This window comes from Exophiala xenobiotica, assembly GCF_000835505.1.
Source record: "Exophiala xenobiotica strain CBS 118157 unplaced genomic scaffold supercont1.4, whole genome shotgun sequence".
NCBI lineage: Eukaryota > Fungi > Ascomycota > Eurotiomycetes > Chaetothyriales > Herpotrichiellaceae > Exophiala > Exophiala xenobiotica.
Window position 1 is genome coordinate 1,748,320 of NW_013562491.1, and position 18,885 is coordinate 1,767,204.

The 18,885-nt window shown below is 53.4% G+C and overlaps 7 protein-coding genes across 7 annotated transcripts; 3 read left to right on the plus strand and 4 right to left on the minus strand.

Moving 5' to 3' along the window:
* Positions 1–899: 899 nt before the first annotated feature.
* Positions 900–3,001, plus strand: PV05_06844 (uncharacterized protein; the record flags this gene model as incomplete). Its single annotated transcript, XM_013459619.1, has 3 exons — positions 900–2,568; positions 2,618–2,820; positions 2,870–3,001. The coding sequence occupies 3 exons, from the start codon at positions 900–902 to the stop codon at positions 2,999–3,001; spliced, it is 2,004 nt and encodes a 667-aa protein (XP_013315073.1).
* Positions 3,002–7,509: 4,508 nt separating this feature from the next.
* On the plus strand, positions 7,510–10,547 carry PV05_06845 (uncharacterized protein). The gene is made up of 2 exons (XM_013459620.1): positions 7,510–8,474; positions 8,546–10,547. The coding sequence occupies exons 1-2, from the start codon at positions 7,787–7,789 to the stop codon at positions 10,366–10,368; spliced, it is 2,511 nt and encodes an 836-aa protein (XP_013315074.1). The 5' UTR covers positions 7,510–7,786; the 3' UTR covers positions 10,369–10,547.
* A 288-nt stretch (positions 10,548–10,835) lies between these two features.
* PV05_06846 (uncharacterized protein) lies at positions 10,836–11,492 on the minus strand (the record flags this gene model as incomplete). The annotated part of the gene is made up of 1 exon (XM_013459621.1): positions 10,836–11,492. One exon carries the CDS (start codon positions 11,490–11,492, stop codon positions 10,836–10,838), a length of 657 nt encoding a protein of 218 aa, XP_013315075.1.
* On the minus strand, positions 11,321–11,995 carry PV05_06847 (uncharacterized protein; the record flags this gene model as incomplete). The annotated part of the gene is made up of 1 exon (XM_013459622.1): positions 11,321–11,995. One exon carries the CDS (start codon positions 11,993–11,995, stop codon positions 11,321–11,323), a length of 675 nt encoding a protein of 224 aa, XP_013315076.1.
* A 983-nt stretch (positions 11,996–12,978) lies between these two features.
* Positions 12,979–15,703, plus strand: PV05_06848 (uncharacterized protein). The gene is made up of 2 exons (XM_013459623.1): positions 12,979–14,268; positions 14,329–15,703. The coding sequence occupies exons 1-2, from the start codon at positions 13,197–13,199 to the stop codon at positions 15,222–15,224; spliced, it is 1,968 nt and encodes a 655-aa protein (XP_013315077.1). The 5' UTR covers positions 12,979–13,196; the 3' UTR covers positions 15,225–15,703.
* PV05_06849 (uncharacterized protein) lies at positions 15,669–17,474 on the minus strand. Its single transcript, XM_013459624.1, has one exon. It carries the CDS (start codon positions 17,012–17,014, stop codon positions 16,163–16,165), a length of 852 nt encoding a protein of 283 aa, XP_013315078.1. The 5' UTR covers positions 17,015–17,474; the 3' UTR covers positions 15,669–16,162.
* A 440-nt stretch (positions 17,475–17,914) lies between these two features.
* PV05_06850 (uncharacterized protein) lies at positions 17,915–18,790 on the minus strand (the record flags this gene model as incomplete). The annotated part of the gene is made up of 1 exon (XM_013459625.1): positions 17,915–18,790. One exon carries the CDS (start codon positions 18,788–18,790, stop codon positions 17,915–17,917), a length of 876 nt encoding a protein of 291 aa, XP_013315079.1.
* Positions 18,791–18,885: the final 95 nt, after the last annotated feature.

Consider the following 18,885-nt stretch of genomic DNA (forward strand, 5'->3'; position numbering starts at 1 on the left):
ACGACCATGCTTACCATGCTGTGCCGCAGGACACCTTTGCCTGCTGGCTCTCCCCCGCATTTCCTGCATTACCGCTCGCACTGGCGGACGGGTGGGGCGTCATAGCCGTTCAATCCGTCGGTCCCGTTGGCTTAGTTCACAAATGTACGCTCGACTTGTGCCACCATCACAGCTCTCCTCGACCTCCTCTCTGTGCCATGGTCAGCAAGGTAATGATCTCCAGAGGTGACTTTCCTTTCGAGCCGGGAGCCACGGCAGGGGTTTTCGGCGCTCTTCTGCAACTTCGAATGACTCGAGACCCTCGATGTCGGCTGGACACGCAACACTGTGCATTGCTCGCTGGAGCTAGCTTATTTGCCTTGCCGCAGTCGCTGGCGCTAGCTGTCTACAGATCCATGCAAGGACCGCCTGCTGCTGCCGCCGTCTTACCAGGATCTTGAGCTGCAGCTCCATCACCTTTTCTCATACCGTGTTGGTGGCATGAAAGTATCCCGACTCATGTACCTCTCTCGTTACGACGCCCCTCGGCCTATCTCACAGCATTCTGCCAATATACCTCCTCTCCCAGCCCGCATTCACACCCCAGCAGTTGTGGTCTTATGGCTCAAACCCCGCATCTCGGTCGAATCAGCGCCCGGTTAGAGGTGCATCGAGGTGATCAGCTTACAAGGATTCCAGGTGCACAGCCCAGACCTCTCCTCACTTGAGCGACGCGTCGTGCATGAGACCCCTCCCCTCCTCTCTACCGAGAGGTGGAGAGGATTGTACTTCGAGAGACTTATATCTTGAGATGTTGTCCTCTCTTCCTCCTGTTCCTCTCCTCCTCCAGCCTGCTCCTGGTAGAGCAAAACAGACCTTCTTCCATCTCTGAAATATCGTTCATTCATCTCACCGCAATCATGACTGTCCCCGACGAGGTTGATATCATCGTGTGTGGAGGTGGCAGTTCAGGATGTGTTCCTGCTGGACGTCTTGCCAACCTGGACCACAAACTCCAGGTCCTCCTGGTTGAGGCCGGAGAGAGCAACCTCAACAACCCCTGGGTCTATCGTCCTGGCATCTACCCAAAGAATATGAAGTTGGACTCCAAGACAGCTACTTTCTATTACTCCCGCCCCTCTGAGTACCTGGATGGACGTCGAGCTGTTGTTCCCTGCGCCCATATCCTCGGTGGAGGCAGTTCGATCAACTTTATGATGTACACCCGGGCGTCAGCAAGTGATTATGACGACTTCAAAATGAAGGGATGGACGACCAAGGAGCTGATTCCGTTGATGAAGAAGCACGAGACATACCAGCGTGCTTGTAACAACCGGGATCTCCACGGGTTCGAAGGCCCGATCAAGGTCTCGTTCGGCAACTACACCTACCCCATCATGCAAGACTTCCTCCGAGCAGCTGAGAGCTTGGGCTTCCCAGTCACAGATGACCTTCAGGACCTCGTTACCGGCCATGGTGCTGAGCATTGGCTGAAGTGGATCAACCGAGACACTGGTCGACGTTCTGATGCCGCCCATGCGTACATCCACGCTACTCGTGCCAAGTACCAGAACCTCCATCTTCAATGCAACACAAAGGTCGACAGAGTCGTGATCGAAAATGGCACAGCTGTCGGTGTCATCACCGTGCCTACCAAACCTATTGGTGGTAAAGATGTTCCTCGCAGGTTCTTCAAGGCCCGCAAGCTGGTCATTGTCAGCTGCGGTACTCTGAGCTCACCTCTTGTGCTCCAGCGATCTGGTATTGGTGACCCAGAGAAGCTCAAAAAGGCTGGTGTCAAGCCTATTGTTGAGCTCCCAGGGGTGGGTCTCAACTTCCAGGACCATTACCTCACGTTTGCCACCTACCGAGCTACTCCAGACACCGAGTCTTTCGATGACTTTGCTCGAGGTGTTCCCGAGGTCCAAAAGGCCGTCTTTGATGAATGGAACCTCAAGGGTACGGGTCCACTGGCCACCAACGGCATCGAAGCTGGTGTCAAGTCACGCCCTACTGAGGAAGAACTTGAGGAGATGAAGAGCTGGCCAACACCAGACTTCAGCCCAAGCGGATGGGAGAGCTACTTCAAGAACAAGCCAGACAAGCCAGTCATGCACTACAGTGTCATTGCTGGTTGGTTCGGTGACCACTTGGACATGCCCGCCGGCAAGTTCTTCACCATGTTCCACTTCTTGGAGTATCCCTTCTCTCGTGGCTTCACGCACATTACCTCTCCAGATCCATACGAGGCTCCTGACTTCGATGCTGGGTTCATGAATGACAAGCGTGACATGGCACCGATGGTTTGGGGCTACATCCAATCTCGTGAGACTGCTCGGCGCATGCGAGCCTATGCTGGTGAGGTCACCGCGATGCACCCTCACTTCAAGTTCGATTCACCTGCTCGTGCACTGGATATGGACTTGGCTACGCGCAATGCCTATGCTGGTCCCAACCACATCACTGCCAACATTCAACATGGTAGCTGGACCGCCCCACTTGCGTCAGGCAAGGCCACAGAGCCCAACTGGCTCAACTCCAACTGCCAGGAAGACCGCTCTGGCAAGCTCAAATACACCAAGGAGGACAGTAAGTAGCATTCGAGCATGAGGTTGTCACTTTGCTAACCCAGTCCCAGTCGCGCTGATCGAGAAATGGGTCCAACGCCACTGCGAGACTACCTGGCACTCTCTTGGAACTTGTAGCATGGGTCCAAAGGATGGCAATGACGTCGTCAAGCATGGTGTCTTGGACGAGAGATTGAACGTCCACGGCGTCAAGAACCTGAAAGTGTCTGATCTCAGTGTCTGTCCCGACAACGTTGGCTGCAACACTTTCTCGGTAAGTGCAAAATTGTACTTTTGTTGATACCATACTGACATGCTCATAGACTGCCCTACTCATCGGTGAGAAGTGTGCTGTCCTTGCTGCTGAGGATCTTGGCTACAGCGGAGCTGCTTTGGACATGAAGATCCCAACATACCACGCACCTGGCGAGTCTGTTGGCCTTGCTCGGTTGTAGATGGATGAAAAGTGTTCGGGGATGGGTGGACGACGCCACTGCTCCCCCAGCGCCGTGATCATGACTTTGAAGAATTGATCGCTCGTTCCAAATAGCTGTGCGTTGAGGATCATGAATTTACGCCATGTATGACCACGCAACATAGTCAATGAAACCCCGTCATTCAGGAAGACTAGCGCTGTGTGAGTCTCTCGACTTAAATTATGCTGCTAAAACCAACTACGATGGCCTGTATGGTAAGTGACAGAGGCCAGGCACACCTAGGCATCCCACATCACCAACCCCTGCCAGCTATGCCGGGGTTCCCCTCGGACCTGGATCTACATAGTAGCGATTTTGGGCTCACTGAGGTAGGCTTCCCAACTTTCTATTCACAAGGGTTCCGAGGAGTCAGAGGGAGTCGTTGAGACAAGGTGAAATGACTGAAACATGTCGCAGTCGAGTTAAGGGGGGAAGAGGATGAAGTTCTGTGTACATTGAACCAGTTGGGAGGAATCAATTGGAAGACAGTTGTGAAGCTGAGACGTACCTTCACGATCCTACACTTCTCTTTCCTCTCTGCTCAACCCATAAGTACCTCCTGCCCATCTGCTTCCCCCCTCCAAACCCCCTCCTCAAAACAGATACTGACTTCGGAAGCCTGTTACCTCTCCTGTGGACAGGAAAAGTGCCCTGGCCACCACGGCCTTGTCTACACTGGGTCTTCAAGGTGGACGCCCACGTCACAGAAGTACTATTCTGAAATATATATATCCATACGAGCATCACCGTCGGTCAACGAGTCGCACAATGAGCTCACAACCCCGACCCATGCCACTGTTCGATGAGTGCCATGTCGATAGGGCGTCCACGAAACGGCAGCGCAGGATACAGCTCACAACATCCGAGCAAGTGACTCATTTGTGGACAGACCTTGCTTCCTTGCTTTGTCCGAGTTCTGCGTGCAAAAATGGCTTGTGAAGATGCCTCAAAGACCTGCCTATATCGGCAAGAGCCCTTTTTTCCAGGCATCATTCCCCCAGGGCTTCGTTTCTACAACGGTATTTCACGAGAGCTCTGTTTGTACTAGATTGGTCGACTTGACGCTCGAGCGGATCGATGACCAACTGCAAATCGCACAACCTCTCTAGCTTATCATCACATCCAACACCTAACGGTTCTGCAACGGCCCTTTCATGCTTGAATGAAAGGGATCCTATCCAGGTTGCAAGAGTTCCTCAACAATCTCAACAACCTCGAGACCTTGAGACCAATCTTGATCGGTTTATCTGGCTATGGAAGTTTGCCGACCGGGTGGCCAACGTGTCAGTTGGTTTCAAGGACGGCTGCTGAGAGTAAGAAGCAATGGGTGCCAGTGGAGTACAGGTACACGAATCACCCACGCCTCGACTCGTCCACCGACCGTAAGTCTACTTCTTTGTCCGCTGAGTTGAGCCCATTTGTATGTGTACAGTTCCCGAGGATCGCTCTCATATTCCAGATGTACTTGTCGAAGGAGCCTTGAAATGGCGTCCTCGGCACATGCGAGACAAAGCCGATCAGCTACTTTACGAGGTTGCGGATCCCGAAATCAGGTAATTCAGGCCTACCGGCCAGAAAACGTGGGACACAATCCGCAACAAGCAAACACTTTGATCCTCACAGCATTGGCAAACCAGAAAAGCACATGGCAGGAGTGTCGGTATAACTGACGCAAGGCTGCTTGGGATATCCATCCAGTCGCTTCGGTGATTCACCTCCCCATTTCGCGGTTGCGAGAGGTTTCGATGCGTCCCGGGGTTTTGTACTGACTCACGCTAGACGGGACAACGACGCCTATCTTCCTCCCTCTCGCAACCATTCGCACTCTCCCTCGTCCATGTTTCCCACCCTTGGCCCGCGTCTTCTCGTAACCATGCCGCGTCTTGGCAACTATCAACGATGGTCCAGCCACCTTTGTACGCTTCTCGGCGGCGTACGATTCCCAACCCTTCTTGGTGCTGAGCATTGCTAACGGTTACGAAGCTTCCGGGCGACGATGACGACGAAGAACCGTAGCAGCCTGACTGGAGAGATAGTAGCGACCAACTCCGGTTTGAGGCGGTCACGTCCTACACCCTGTGACTTCTCTTCCTCATCTATTGACTCACTTCACAAATGTCTCGGGACGATTCTTCTGCGGAATGGCGCGAAGCGTCTGTGTCACATTCGATCATCTACCCTCTGAAGACTGGTCCCAGTCGCGGACGCCAGATATTCTCACAACGATATGGATGTGGCCAGCAACTGTACATCACCGAAGTTCATGGTCTTTTCGGTATCTCACCTCCTGAATTCATCCAAGGTCGCTCGGAGCTGGCCTCCTAATTACGAAGAGCAGCGTGTCCTCGGTCTAATTCCAGTGGGGCACGGCGAGGAGAAGATGAAAAGTAAGAACCCGTCGTTAACGTTCGTAACCTCGCTAACTGTTCTCGCGTAGTGCCGCGGCCATCGGAAGACGAAGCTTACTGGATCCAGATTCACGGGGTTGAGAATGCAGAACGCGAGTTGATCCCTTTCGTAACTGACTTTTGCAGCATGCAGCAAGTGTAAGCTGGCAAGGTCTTTGCGTGCGGCAAGTGAGCTGCCGGCCTCACATTTCTCGATGACAACTTCTGAGACCAGCTATCTCTGTTTCTATAGCATTGTCCACGGACTGGCTGTACATACTCGAGTTAGCGACGTGAGCTCCACCTCCTCTTCCCGACCCTATCGACGTTTCCCTCCGGCAGGAGGATAGAGATCACTTGGCTGCTGTGATCAATAGCGGCGTGCAGGCGTTGGTTCTCAGGCACGCGGAGGAGTGTAGATTACTGCGAGAGCAGAATGACCTCCTCCGTTGGCTCGGTGAGCTCGTTCGCTCTCATGCGGTTAGTTGTAAAGGTCTGAAGCAGAACAAGATTGTTGTGAACCATTTGAAATTGCACAGGGTGAGTCGCTGGCAATACAAGCCGGAGACAGGCAGCAAGTGGTCTTTTCTCCAGCTCTGTCGGCACCATCGGAACTGGGAGACTTTCAGTTGCTCGCAGGCACTTGTCGAGCGTCTATTGCAGCAAGCTTTCATTTTACGGATCGAGGGAAATGCTACAGTGCAGCCGTTCCAGCTGAGTCTCTGAGACAGACACTGTCATAAGGTACGAAACCTTTCAAGAAGAGCCGTGGAAGGGCAGAATAGGCTTCTGAACCTCGTGCGCAGTTTGTAGATTTTTTTCTGTACGGAAATGGCAATGACGGCAAAATGGCCGCATGATGCCAGAACCCGTAGACTACTCCTGGAGGATTTGCAGGAACAGATGAGACATATAAGGAGTGCAGGTCTTCAAATGAGCAACTTTGTCGTCAGTCCGAGACACATACCCAGCCGTCAACAAGGGCACACGCAAGCCTGACGGCAAGACGCAAGAAAGCCGCATCGGCCAGAAGGGGTCCGAAATCTACCTCCGAGTGTTGACAGTCTTTGATGCCGCCTCGATGGCTTGCTCAGCGAGCTGTGCCATACAATTTTGCTTCGGACATGGGAGGATCGCCCGGGCAAGAACTTGAGTCCATCTTGTATCGACACCATACGAGCGGCAACGCCACAGGACGTGGCTGAGAAGAAGTTTAGGGGGGAGACAAGGGCAAATGGAGGAAGTGAGGATAGCGCGGTTTAACTAGAGATATGGCAATTGCAGGTCGTCGGAATTGTACAGCATAATCGAGGTAGACTTGTCCATATTTCGACTGATGGGGATAATATAAGCTGGGAGTAAAGTTGGGCACTGTTTGGATAGCCACGATAGCTTACCACTCACTTTCTTCCTGATCGTCCCATTGAGATGAACCCCTCATTATTGTCCTTATTGACCGTCCACCATGCTTATGCCATGCGTTGTCCACAATTCAATACAGTTGTCGAAGTACAGTAGGTGAGCAGTCACGAGTGAGCATGGCCGGCTGTGGCATCCAGGCTTGCCGGGGTGGTGATGAGGAGAAGATGAGGATCGAGACCCAACGTTTGTTTGACTGGAGTGACACCGAAGATCATGCAAGCTCCCCTGTCACTCCTCTCCTTCTCACCAACCCGCATCGAGCTCCATGGCAATCTCACCTCCACTGGGTGTTTTCCATGCGGACTTCCCGTCTTCAGGGATCCCAATCATCCCAGCAGCGTCCAGCAATCAGTGGGGGCAGCTTCGCCTGTGGAATGGCATCGACGCCTCCGATGTCATCGGTTTTGTATCTCCTGGCGAGTCACGTTCTTTCTGCAAGTCTGAGACCTTGTCCATCGAGGATTCCTTTCCCTGGATCGAACCACCTCCCGTGCCACCGCCAGGACCTCCACTGACCTCCCTGTTCTCCTAACGCAGAAGGGCACTGCCCCCGGCCTCAAGGATCTCCGAACCACAAATATCCAACGTCTCGATTGGACAACGAAGACAAGAAGGACTGTTGGCCTGTCTTAACCATGTTCCCTTGAGGTCATTGTTTGTCCCTGGCGCCGGCCATCAGTTACTCGCTATGTGCCTTGATTTTCCCAGAGGTCATATTGTTGTATCATATTGCTATCTGCGCTCTACAATCTCGTGCTTTGTTTGGGTTCAAAAGTCCATACTCTGTACTGTTATACTTGCATACCGTCCAAGTCTATCTGACATTAATGTATTTTTGATTTTTCGTGGTGTTTGGCTCGTGTTGTTGAATCCGCCACCGCGCATGGCCTGTCTCACTTGCTAAAGACACAGCCACCCTGATTATATACCTACCAGACACACCTATATTTCCCGAATGGCATCGCCAGAACCGCAAATTTCCGGCGAAACCTCAGGTTATTCCACAACACCGGCTCTTGTGCCTACATACTCTTCGAATCATTCTGGTCGACGAAGCCCCGATCCAGACAGAGCACGAACGGACCAAGACATTATTCCCTCGCGCAACGACGACGACGAACACGAACACGGAGCTCAACCTCTGCGAAGAAACTCTGCTTTTCTCGAAGTCGGACTCGGTGGCAACGATGCGATCGTGGACGCGAAGCTGAAAGACGGCCCGCGACCGAGACTGCAGGTTCGCTTTCGAAGTAAAGTCGACGTTGTCGAGCCTGATCCTGCCGACTGTGTAGACTCCTTTCCGGCAAACAGGCGAGCGACGGAGCAGATGCCTTTCTTCGTCCCTACCCTACCGAGGCTGCTCTTCCTGGCCTTAGTGATCGTCCTGATCATCCCGAGTCTACATACCACACCTTTATTCAAAGTCGATGCCAATCCTGTCGGGACAAGGCCTGGACCGTTGGAAAATGTGCAGGTGCCACGCAGCAAGAGAGAGCTACCTGCTCCCAATAATGTGAAGAGAGAAGATAGTCCTACCGACGTGTGCAAAAGGTGGGCAGGACAAAGTGCCGTGGTCAATGGCACGTTATACTATTACGGAGGCAGATCGACCACGTCTACCGACCAGACGACGAACGAATGGAGTATGTTATTTCCCACTCACACCCTGAATATTGAATATGAGCTTCATTGACTGACGAACAATGGCGCACAGCTAATGATTTCCTCGCTGTCAACTTGACAAAATCATGGCAGATCTCGACGCCATCACTGACGGGCCTGCCAGTCCCAAGCGGACCACCCGCAGTTTCGCTAGGTTACTTGTGGAATTCATTCGACGCTCTATATTTGTACGGCGGTGAATTCTCAGACAGCCCTGCCGAGTCACCCGTGCCCTTTTCCACGTGGTCTTACGACATCTCCTCTTCCTCCTGGACGGAATTGTCGAACCCGAAAACGAGCTCTGGCGACAACTCGGAGCCCGCAAACCAACCGGTCCAACGCGCAGCCGAAGGCGCAGGCGTGTCTGTCCCCAGCATCGGCCGCGGCTTCTACTTCGGCGGCCATCTCGACGGCTACACCACGCCCGGCTGGTCGCAGTCGATCGCGCGCGTCTACATCAAAGGCCTCCTCGAATACACGTTCCCAGGCTACACCAACGACGCCGTGTCGAATACCGGCACGGCGGGCTCGGCTGGGATCTACCGCAACATCACAGAAGGCGGGGTGCAGGACTCGAGCGGGTTCCCGGAACGTGCCGACGGCGTGCTCGTCTACGCGCCGGGCTACTCGAAGCAGGGCATCATCATCGGGCTGGCGGGCGGGACAAACGCGACATTCACGCAGATGAACGTGATCGACGTGTACGACATCGCGAGCTCGACGTGGTACAAGCAGGCCACGAGCGGGCCCACGCCCGAGATCCGAGTCAACCCGTGCGCCATCGCCGTGTCCGCGGCCGACGGCACCTCGACGCAGGTGCACATGTACGGCGGTCAGAACCTGGTGCCCTACGGCGAACAGGTCCAGTACGACGACATGTGGATCCTGACGGTCCCGAGCTTCACGTGGATCAAAGTCGACACGAGCGACCAGGCCACTCCCGGTCCCCGTGCCGGACATACCTGCAACGTGTGGAACGCGCAGATGGTCGTCGTGGGGGGCTACGTCGGGCAGGGCTTGTCCTGTGACAGTCCCGGTATCTACGTGTTCAACACGAGCAGTCTGACGTGGCAGAACGGCTACTACGCGCTGAACAGCGACGATGATTTGAATCGTCAAAAGAGCCAGCAGGACGACGCTTCGGCGTTGCAGGGCAGCTACGGGTACGAAGTCCCTCTTTTGGTGCAGAGCGTGATCGGCGGCAACGGCGTCGGCAAAGCAACAGTCACGGCGCCCGCGCAGACAGCGACCCAGGGCCCCCTCGCGACGGGCCAGCCGCTCACGTACAGCGTCACAGCGACCCCCGGGGCAAGCGGGACGAGCAGTCCGAGCAGTGGCAACGGCGGGAGTGGATCTGGCAGCGGCGGTGGCAGTAGTGGCGAAGGCAGCAGTGGCGGTGGTGGGACCAATACCGGCGCCATCGCCGCGGGCGTTATTGCGGGCTTGTTCGCCGTGCTGGCCGCGTACCTGGGCTTCTGCGTCTGGCTGTACCGCAAGCAGCTCAAGATCTACAAGAACCATGTGTTTATGGCGCAGCGCCAGCATCTGTCCGACGATCCACGGTACATTGGCGGCCACGCCGGAGCAGCCGGAGCAGCCGGTGCAGCAGGCGGCCTCGCGAGCAGCCAGAAGTACAGCGACAAGAGCCAGACGGACAGCCGGAACAGCGCGGACAATCGCTCCGGCAATGGCAGTAGCAGGTCCGCCCGCGCGAACCAGTTGAACAGTAATAATCCCTACAGAAACGTGCCGGGCGGGGCGGGCAGCGCGACGGCCGCGAGCAGTACCGAGGACTTGATGGCAGGGCAGGAGCCGAGTTTCTTAGGTGTCGTGTTGAATCCCAGACGCAGTCTCAGGGTTGTTAATAGGGACTAATGTCTTAGCCTGCGTGCCTGCGAAGGGAAAACCCACGGGTATGATGTTTATGAATTTTTGCTTCTGGTAGGATGGAAGAAGGTTGCTGTGTATTGAATAGGATAGGACACAACCTGGAATCTACCACACGGTATATACGCAAATGGCAATGCACATGCATGGAAAAGAAAGCATTTCAGGTGAACCATCAAGCTGTGGAATTCGAGCTCGTTCCTATCAATTCTAGACTTGTGCCGCCATGTGTGAGTAGGACTCTGATAGTATGCCTCACAATCTCTCCCCATTTTCGCATCTGGAGCTTGTCTTCAGCCAAAATCGACACCACCTGTCTCGATGCTGCTCCGCTTCCGCCCTTTCTGTGCGTCCGTTCTTTTGTCCTTGTCTCTAGTCACGCCCACTTTCGGTGAGCCACTCCCCTTTGAGAGCCAGGAGAGGCCACGTCTGGCTTGATCCTTATTTCCTAATGGTCACATGCATTCGGCTTTTTCTTCTAGAAATGGTCCTTGAGCTTCTTCGCAATGTATGGTGGCAGTCCATGACCAGTCAGGCCGATCACGATGGGTGCTGTCTGGCTCCACTTGTCTCTTGACTCTGTCGACACATTTCTCCAACATTCCGACGACGTCGGCGAGCCACGGGTCGAACATTCGCTGCATCATGCTTCCGCTAATAGTGATCCTGTCGTCGCTTGTCGACAAATCGACGTCCCCACGATGCCTCCGACAATAAGCCTTGTTGAAGTGAGGACGAAAGCTGGATTCGTGATGCTCGTAATCATAGAGCTGCTTTGCTGCATCAAAACCCTTTACAAATGCCTCCAAAACATCATTTTCACTTCCTTGCAAGCCGTCACACAACTCCGACACACCGCGTTGTTGATTCAATTCTTGCTTGAATCTTTCAGTGAGCTTCTGTGAACCTCCAGAAGTCTCAATGCCAAGGATCGTTTCTGTCAGCCTCGGAAGGCAATGGTGTTTGTCATCGGCGACGAAGCGAAAGGTATGGCAGGAGATGTCTGTGGCGCCACCTCCAAGGTCTGCAATAATGGCGAGTTGTTGTCTGGTGATCTCCTCGATGTTTTCCGAAGTTGTGTAATCGAAGAACGGAGGCGGGACATCCAGCATATCCTCATCATCTTGATCGTACGGATCCGTGATTGAAAGGCAACGGAGAAGTCATGTTTGTGTTGTCGACTCGCGAGAGAAGCAAGGACGAGTCTAGATATCGGTGGGATGATGGTGGAAGTTTGCAAGAAGAAGCTCTTTGTTTTGAGGAAAACAAACGGATTGAAAGACAAACAGGCGATAAGGCAGTGAAAACTCTGCATGGTGGTGAGGGAGTAAATTTCGTCGGCAGTGAATGGCAGTGAATGCTCATTGTTATAGTTGGTGCCCTCTTGGTATGAGGCTCTAGTGTAATGGCGGTTGTGGTCGGCGGTCTTCCTCGGCTGAAGGAGGAGAGGCATTTCGTTGAAGACAGCGTAGTCGATGGTTGTAGATGATGTGATCAGCATTGTGTATATACAGCCTGTATTTTCAGGTATTCGAGGCTCTGCTGTTAGTAAGATTGATAATGATTCCCTCCTGGAGTATAAGTGAGATAGGCTATCCTCGGTTTTAAGTGTCATCCTCGTTGTAGAAGACTTTTAGAGTATTCCAAACAAACCACCTATATTTCTAGACACTTGTGGCTCTACTGTTTGTCAGAATGGTGATAGGGATCTCACCGAACCTAATCTCAATGTTGAGCTGCCTGGTATAGACGAGATCCTGAGTGATATAAAGGGCTCCAAAGCGCTTAGAATCCTACCTATATTCTCGACTGTTGAAGCTCTACTATTGCGAGAATGATCAGAGAGTCCTGGTCGGTCGTAGTCGCGACCGCTGAGTCCTTTTGCTAGGAGGCTTTCCAAAGAGCAAGAGACCGAAAGGAGAAGGCAGACGCCAGAAGGGTGAAAGGAGGTCAAGCTAAGGTACCTGCGTATAGGTAGTGTGTACATACCTAGGTATGCAGCTTCAGCTAAGCTTTTGAGTGTTCCTGTCCTCGAGTCCCTGACCAGATCCATAAGCTAAGCCTAGTGCAGCCTAGTGCAGCCCAACTACCGAGGCCCAGGCTAACAGGCATTATGCACGTGACCATGCCAGGCCTAGATTGATCAATTGCCGACAAACACGACCTTTTTTCAACCCCACCATCACCATTTACCACTGTTCTCATCAATTTCGACCGGTGGAGGGGAAGCAGAAAGGAGGAAGCTGGTCTGATCATTTTGATCTGTTGTCCCACTAACTGCACGTCCGCACCGTCCGCCCACCGTCTTTTTCTCCGTCTCTTCTTCCCAAATGCCGTGTGTGACCGACTGACTGTGTGTCCATGTCCATGCGTGCCGTACTGAATCGGCCCGCTCAGCAAACTTGATGCTTCTATCTTACTGGTCTGCACGGCACCTTTGCCGAAAACCCCTCGACTTCGAAAGCCTCTGCACGCCTTCGACGCCTCTGCCAACCGTCAATGTCAGTCGACGCCCTGGTGCAGGCCGGAAGGCGTGGTAGGGTCCAGGGGACACACCGCAAATCTGTCGTGAAAGTTGACTTTCTACTAACGTAGGTCGGTCGGTCTGTTCGTTTTTGTTCTCATGCTCGTGCTCGTGCTCGTGCTCGTGCTCATCCCCAATCCTCATCCTCAACTATCATCCTCGATATCCGCTGCGTTTTTCTCTCTCTATGCCCTTCGCTCTTCATGCTAGTCAGTATAGACTCTTAAAGACAGTCCAGTCCACGGACCTTCTCTCTTCCCTCTCATGAAGACGGTTCTTCCCAGTCTTCAAGATGGCACACCCTGAAAAGTCCATACCTCCCGTCATCGCCATATCCCAATATGACTCTCCTACCCAGTCGCACTCCAGTTCAATCCCCTCCGAAAGGGAATTCTCCTCATCCGCCGACCGCTCCCCTACCTCATCCGAATCAGACCACGACGACGAGCGAGCACTCACATTAACCGCCACCCAGACCTCTCGCCGCTCACAATCCCAATCCATCGCCCTCGGCCGGACAGTCACTCGAATAACGACCCGCGGCACCGCATTTACCTCCGATCCCAGGTATGAAGTCGACTTCAGCGTCGATGACCCGGACGATCCTCGCAACTGGCCGCTATGGTACAAAGCACTGGCCCTCTTCGCAGTCTCGTTTGGCACCCTCGGCGTCGTCATGTACTCGACCTCATACACAAGTGGCATGCGCCAGATGATGCAGGATTTCGGCGTCGAATCAGAAGCCATTGCCACACTTGGTGTCACACTGTATCTGTTCGGCCTGGCCATTGGCTGTCTGATTGTGGCCCCCATGGCGGAAACATATGGCCGGAAACCGGTCTACACGATATGCGCGGCCATGTTTACCATTCTTGTTATACCGGCGGGACTGGCCAAGGACATCACGAGCATCATTGTCGCCCGTTTCTTTGGCGCCATGTTTGCCAGTGCGTTGATCGCCAACGCGCCTGGTACGATTGCAGACTTGATCAGCGACGAGTACCGCAGTACGGCATTCAGTATATGGAGCATCGGTCCGATGAACGGTCCTGTCGTAGGTCCTGTGATCGGCGGGTTTGTCACGCAGACTCTGGGCTGGCGATGGACGAACTGGATCGTCATGATATGGGCGGGTCTAGCGTTTGCCTTGCTTTTTGTGATCAAGGAGACGTATGCGCCCGTTCTGTTGCAGCGGAAGGCGAAGAAACTGCGCCGTGCTGAGAACGACGAACGGTATTGGTCGCGGTACGATATTCGGGTAGGGTTTGTCGAGCTGATGAAGATCAACCTAAGTCGCCCGTTCGTTATGGCCGTCAAGGAGCCGATTTGCATTTTTTGGAATGTATACATTTCGCTCGTTTATGGTACGTCTCTCCCGGTCGCATATCCAAGGTCGTGCTATGTCGTTGACTAACCCGTTACAGGAATCTTGTACCTCTGTTTCGTCGCGTACCCGATCGTCTTCACCGAAGGTCGTGGATGGTCCGTTGGCTTGAGCGGCCTCTCATTCTTGGGCATTGGTATCGGCACGATGATTATTATAGCTTGCGCCTCGCCGATCCGGAAGATGATCAACTCGCACAAGCCGGATGCAGACGGCAATGTCCCACCCGAGGCCATGTTGAGCATCGTTTGCGTTGCTGCAATCCTGGTACCCGTGGGCCAATTGTGGTTCGCGTGGACTTGCTCACCCAACAGCATTCATTGGGCGTTGCCCATTGCGGCAGGTATTCCCTTCGGGTTCGGCAATGGTGCCGTCTTCATCTACTCGGGCAACTATCTTGCATACAGCTACGGGATCTACGCGGCCAGTGCGATGGCTGGCAATGCGGTGATGAGATCACTCATGGGTGGCACTTTACCGCTCGCTGGCCCGCCGATGTATCGAGCCTTGGGGCCGAATTGGGCGGGGACGCTGCTGGGTCTGCTGGAGGTGTTGATCATTCCGATCCCGTTTTTGTTTTACAGATACGGCGGGCGGATTCGCGAGAAGTCCACTATGATCCGCGAAATGCGCGAGAACGAGGAGCGACAAGAGGCAAAGAAGAGAAAGGCCGAGGAGAGACTGAGGAAGGCCGAGGAGAATGGTGATGAAGAAGAAAAGCAAGAGGCCCAAGTGAATTTGTGTCGTGTCAGGAGCCGCATAGATGAAGAGGCGGACATTGAAGGTTTGGGACTCGAGGGGTTGAATAGTATACAGGGTCTGAACAGGGAGACACTGGAGGACCAATTCCAGGAGAAAAATGTTATAAGGGAGAGGTCAAGAGAAAGGTCGAGAGTGAGAGAAGAAGCGGTACCAGCCGGCCGGGAGAAGAGATGACGAAAGACTACGGGGTTATTCGATCGAGCGGACGGATATGTGAACGAAGATTACATGATTGACGAAGGCCACTTGGAGCCATACGACATCGACCCAGCGTTGCTTGGACACCGAAAAATGGGTACCGGAAAAGATGGGTTTCGCATAGAGGAATTGACTATGGCGTTTTGAGGGCTTGAACAAGGACTGCGAACTAACGTGAACCATGAAGGTTTATAATGTCGATTTGGAGGGCTTCATTTCAAGCATGGCGTTTTTGGGCCGGGAAAGATCAATCACGTTAATCCGTTATGTAGACATTTGGGTTTTTGTTATAGCTTTTTGGAAAAGCCATAATTGGAGTAATTAGGATTCGAGATGGACGGGTTGGGAGAAATGGTAAGGAAGAAATGAAAACACGACCGGTGGGATAGACTGACAAGATGGAAGATAGCAAGGTAGATGGAAATAATAATAAGGTATAAAGTGGACAAAATAAAGTCCGAGAATCATTCCATTTCGTCGTTGAACATTTGTCCGCATTATGATTATCAGGGAGATATAGCCACGACCATCTTCAGCACGCGCAGAACATGGCTACTGTGTAAGGTATATCAGTATCTGATACCCGCCTCAGCCTTGCCAATGCTGGGTATACCACAGTAGTCGATGTTTCCTTGAGTCCCATGTTGGAGCTCGCTCGGGTCTGGGTTGTTTCTCTCGCGAGGGGATCAAACCCTAAACAGGGGTTCCCATGGGGTCTGGCTGTACAGAGAAGAGAGGGCGATCCAGTCTGGGGTATATTTATCGCCATACATTGGTGGTGTTCACAGAGGTGGTGGCCAGCCTGGTGCCGTGGAGGAGAGAAGACGGTGGCCAAGACAGAGGTGAGCAGGCGGCTTCGTCGGATATTCCCTTAAATTTCCGTGAATGACATTCGGAAGGCTTCAAATCGATGCTCATTTCTTCCAAACTCCATGCTCATCCTTGGTATATCTTCCTCCAATCGGTGTATGTCTTCGCACCGGTTTTGGTCGCAAATTGAGCGCCTTGTCCGCCACGGCCAGTAATCTCACGCCTTCCCGCTCGACAACCTTTGACGGCGGAACTGTCACCAATTCGATCTCTCGCGACTGCGGCGTCGAAGTGCCCGAAGAACTCCCACTCTCAAGACCCTCGCCTTCGATGACTTGCAGCATCTGCACGTCGGGGATCGTGCTCTCCTTCCACTCGTCGCGCATGCGCTCCCATTGGTCTGCCTCGTCGGCTTCGTCGCCGCTGACGATGCGAGCGAGGACAGGCATGTCCACTTTGTCGCCCGCTGCAGACAGTGCGGGCGGACCGGAATGAGGATGCCTCAATTCCTGCTGTTCGGCGGTGAGGTGCTGAGTACTCAGTATCCCCACGACTCTGGGTGTGGTTTTCTTGTCTTTGTTCGCTACTGCCTTTCTGTATTTGTCGAATCTGGAGTCGCGGGCCAATTTCGCCCGCACGGCTGCGGCGTGTTGGGATGTGATGACGACTCTCTCTGTGTCTTTTTTGTCTTTCTTGCTCTTGAAGAATTTGCTGAATGCGCCGGATGAGCCGGATTTGTTCGAGGTTTGGCTGCTCGTAGAGGTGGCGCGACTGCGGTCGACGCCGTTCATGCTGGTCATCCAACCGGGCTCGGACCGCAAGGACTGCAAGGAATCGATGGACGTCGTGCTGTTGTTCCGCGAGGTTGGAAGGGATACACTGGGTCTGACTGGGATGCCTTGCTTGTTTCGCTCTGAGGGCAGACCACGATCGACGGTGTCTAGGAATTCGAACATCTTGCTTGTAGTCTTAAAAGTCTGCGAAAGCTGGTCGGGCACCAGAAGACTGCAGGTTTGGGCCGAGGGGCGAGACAGGAGATGGATGGGCTGGAGAGGAAAGGAAAGGAAGGAAAAAGACACGAAAGAAGTCTTCAAGCAGACAAACACCCTTTACCTTGTCCTACCATACGTAATACCATAATTGTTCTTCAGCACATCCTGAGCTTTTATCGCACGCGTCTTCCGAGTTCTGGACCCAATTGGATAAGCGGTGAAAGCATGTGGCAACTGTCGAGATACGCAGTTGGCTGGGGAGGAGAAAAAGTATGCTGTGGTTATCTGAAGGGCCTGTGCCACAAGCTCGGTGTCATTGTCGCGAGCGATTTTCCAACGTAGCAGACCTGCTGGATACATTCTGGAGTTGATGTCACGCTCTGATATGGGAAAAATGGAGATTGTTATCCATGGCATTGATGGCATTGACGAATGGGTACCGAGAATATGATGTTGGGAAAGCAAAAATTTCTGGTGGCTGTAGCAGGCAAGGCACGGTGGCACGGTACTCCGTCCAACTGTGGATTATGCACGCTAGCGGATGGCGAACCAGAAGTAGCACATTCTTCACAGTCGGGACCACCGAGCATTCATATATTGAAGTCATGGCTTCGACACAGATCTGGCAAACCTCTTTTTGGCCCTCTCTACAGAGTTACCTACCTATGCTTGAAGCAAGCCGGGAAGGGAGTTGGTTGGTTGAGAAACCGTCCGTCCACCTTTCCCCAGGTTCGGAGATGGAAGCCTGCTCGACGACATTATGAAGTAAGTGTCTATCACGGGGTGGATGGAACTGTTGCAGATGCCAATGTGCAATCCTCGGCCGGAACAGACAAGACTTCGATCCGAAGTTGCGGACGCCTATCAATCATCATCATCCTCCTCCTCCTCCGACTCTTCTTCCGGAGGCGGCTCTCTGAAAACAATGCATTGAACGGGCTCCTCCCCATCCACAGCCTCGAGCACATCCTCAACCATATCCTCACTGAAAGCGTGACGAACGTCCTGCTCGTTTGCCGCACTCGCTTCCACCGCCTTCTTTCCACTTTCAGCCTCGGTTTTGTCCTCGCTCAGGAAGGCGGCCTTGGACTTGTAGACTCCAATAGCGGCCTGGTCCTGCCGCCAGCCTTTGTGCGCAATGACGTGAAGCTGGTATGCGAAGACAATGTCCTCGGTCGAGCGAAAGGATTGCTCCGCCGATCGAGAGCGCGTCACATCGACGTCGGCGCCGAGTCCGACTTCAGGTGTGACTGGTGCTGCTGCGCCTACACCTGCACTTCTTGACGCCGATACCCCGCTGGCCACCCGGAACCCCCTGGCTATCTTGAGTGCCGAGACCATGTAGACGGGCTTTTTGCGAACGAGGCCTGAATTGATGGCAGCCGCTACCCTTGGCTCCAGGACCCATTGCGCTGCCTGATCGTCGGTCGGTTGCTTCTTGTAGTAGATCGTTTCGAGGCGGTCAATCGTGTATTTTGTCGTGGCGTCGTTCTTCACTTCCCCATGGAGTTTGACTGAGGCTGTCTGCAGGAATGTGGCCCAGATACTACCGCCAAACAAGGTCGACGTGGTCTTGTTAAGCTCCGCATCATAATCCATATGCGTCACAGCCTCGAGGTCTGCCCTCGATAGGCTGCTCAGGGGCTTCGTTGGATCGCTGGGATCCGCGATGATGTCGCCCATACATATCGATGTATCCGGATGGTACGTAAAATTCGGTGCTAGTATGAATGTTTTCATTGTGGCCGTGATGCCTGACGACTGGTGTCACCATCCAGGTTGAAATAGTGCTATCAATACAGAGAGGTCTGCCTAGTGTAAAGCGAGCTGAGGGC

Coding starts and splice junctions, on each gene's coding strand:
- PV05_06845 (XM_013459620.1), top strand. CDS start 7,787: ATGGCATCGCCAGAACCGCAAATTTCCGGCGAAACCTCAGGTTATTCC. Junction 8,475..8,545: donor CCAGACGACGAACGAATGGA/GTATGTTATTTC, acceptor AATGGCGCACAG/CTAATGATTTCCTCGCTGTC.
- PV05_06848 (XM_013459623.1), top strand. CDS start 13,197: ATGGCACACCCTGAAAAGTCCATACCTCCCGTCATCGCCATATCCCAA. Junction 14,269..14,328: donor ATACATTTCGCTCGTTTATG/GTACGTCTCTCC, acceptor AACCCGTTACAG/GAATCTTGTACCTCTGTTTC.
- PV05_06849 (XM_013459624.1), bottom strand. CDS start 17,014: ATGTTCGAATTCCTAGACACCGTCGATCGTGGTCTGCCCTCAGAGCGA.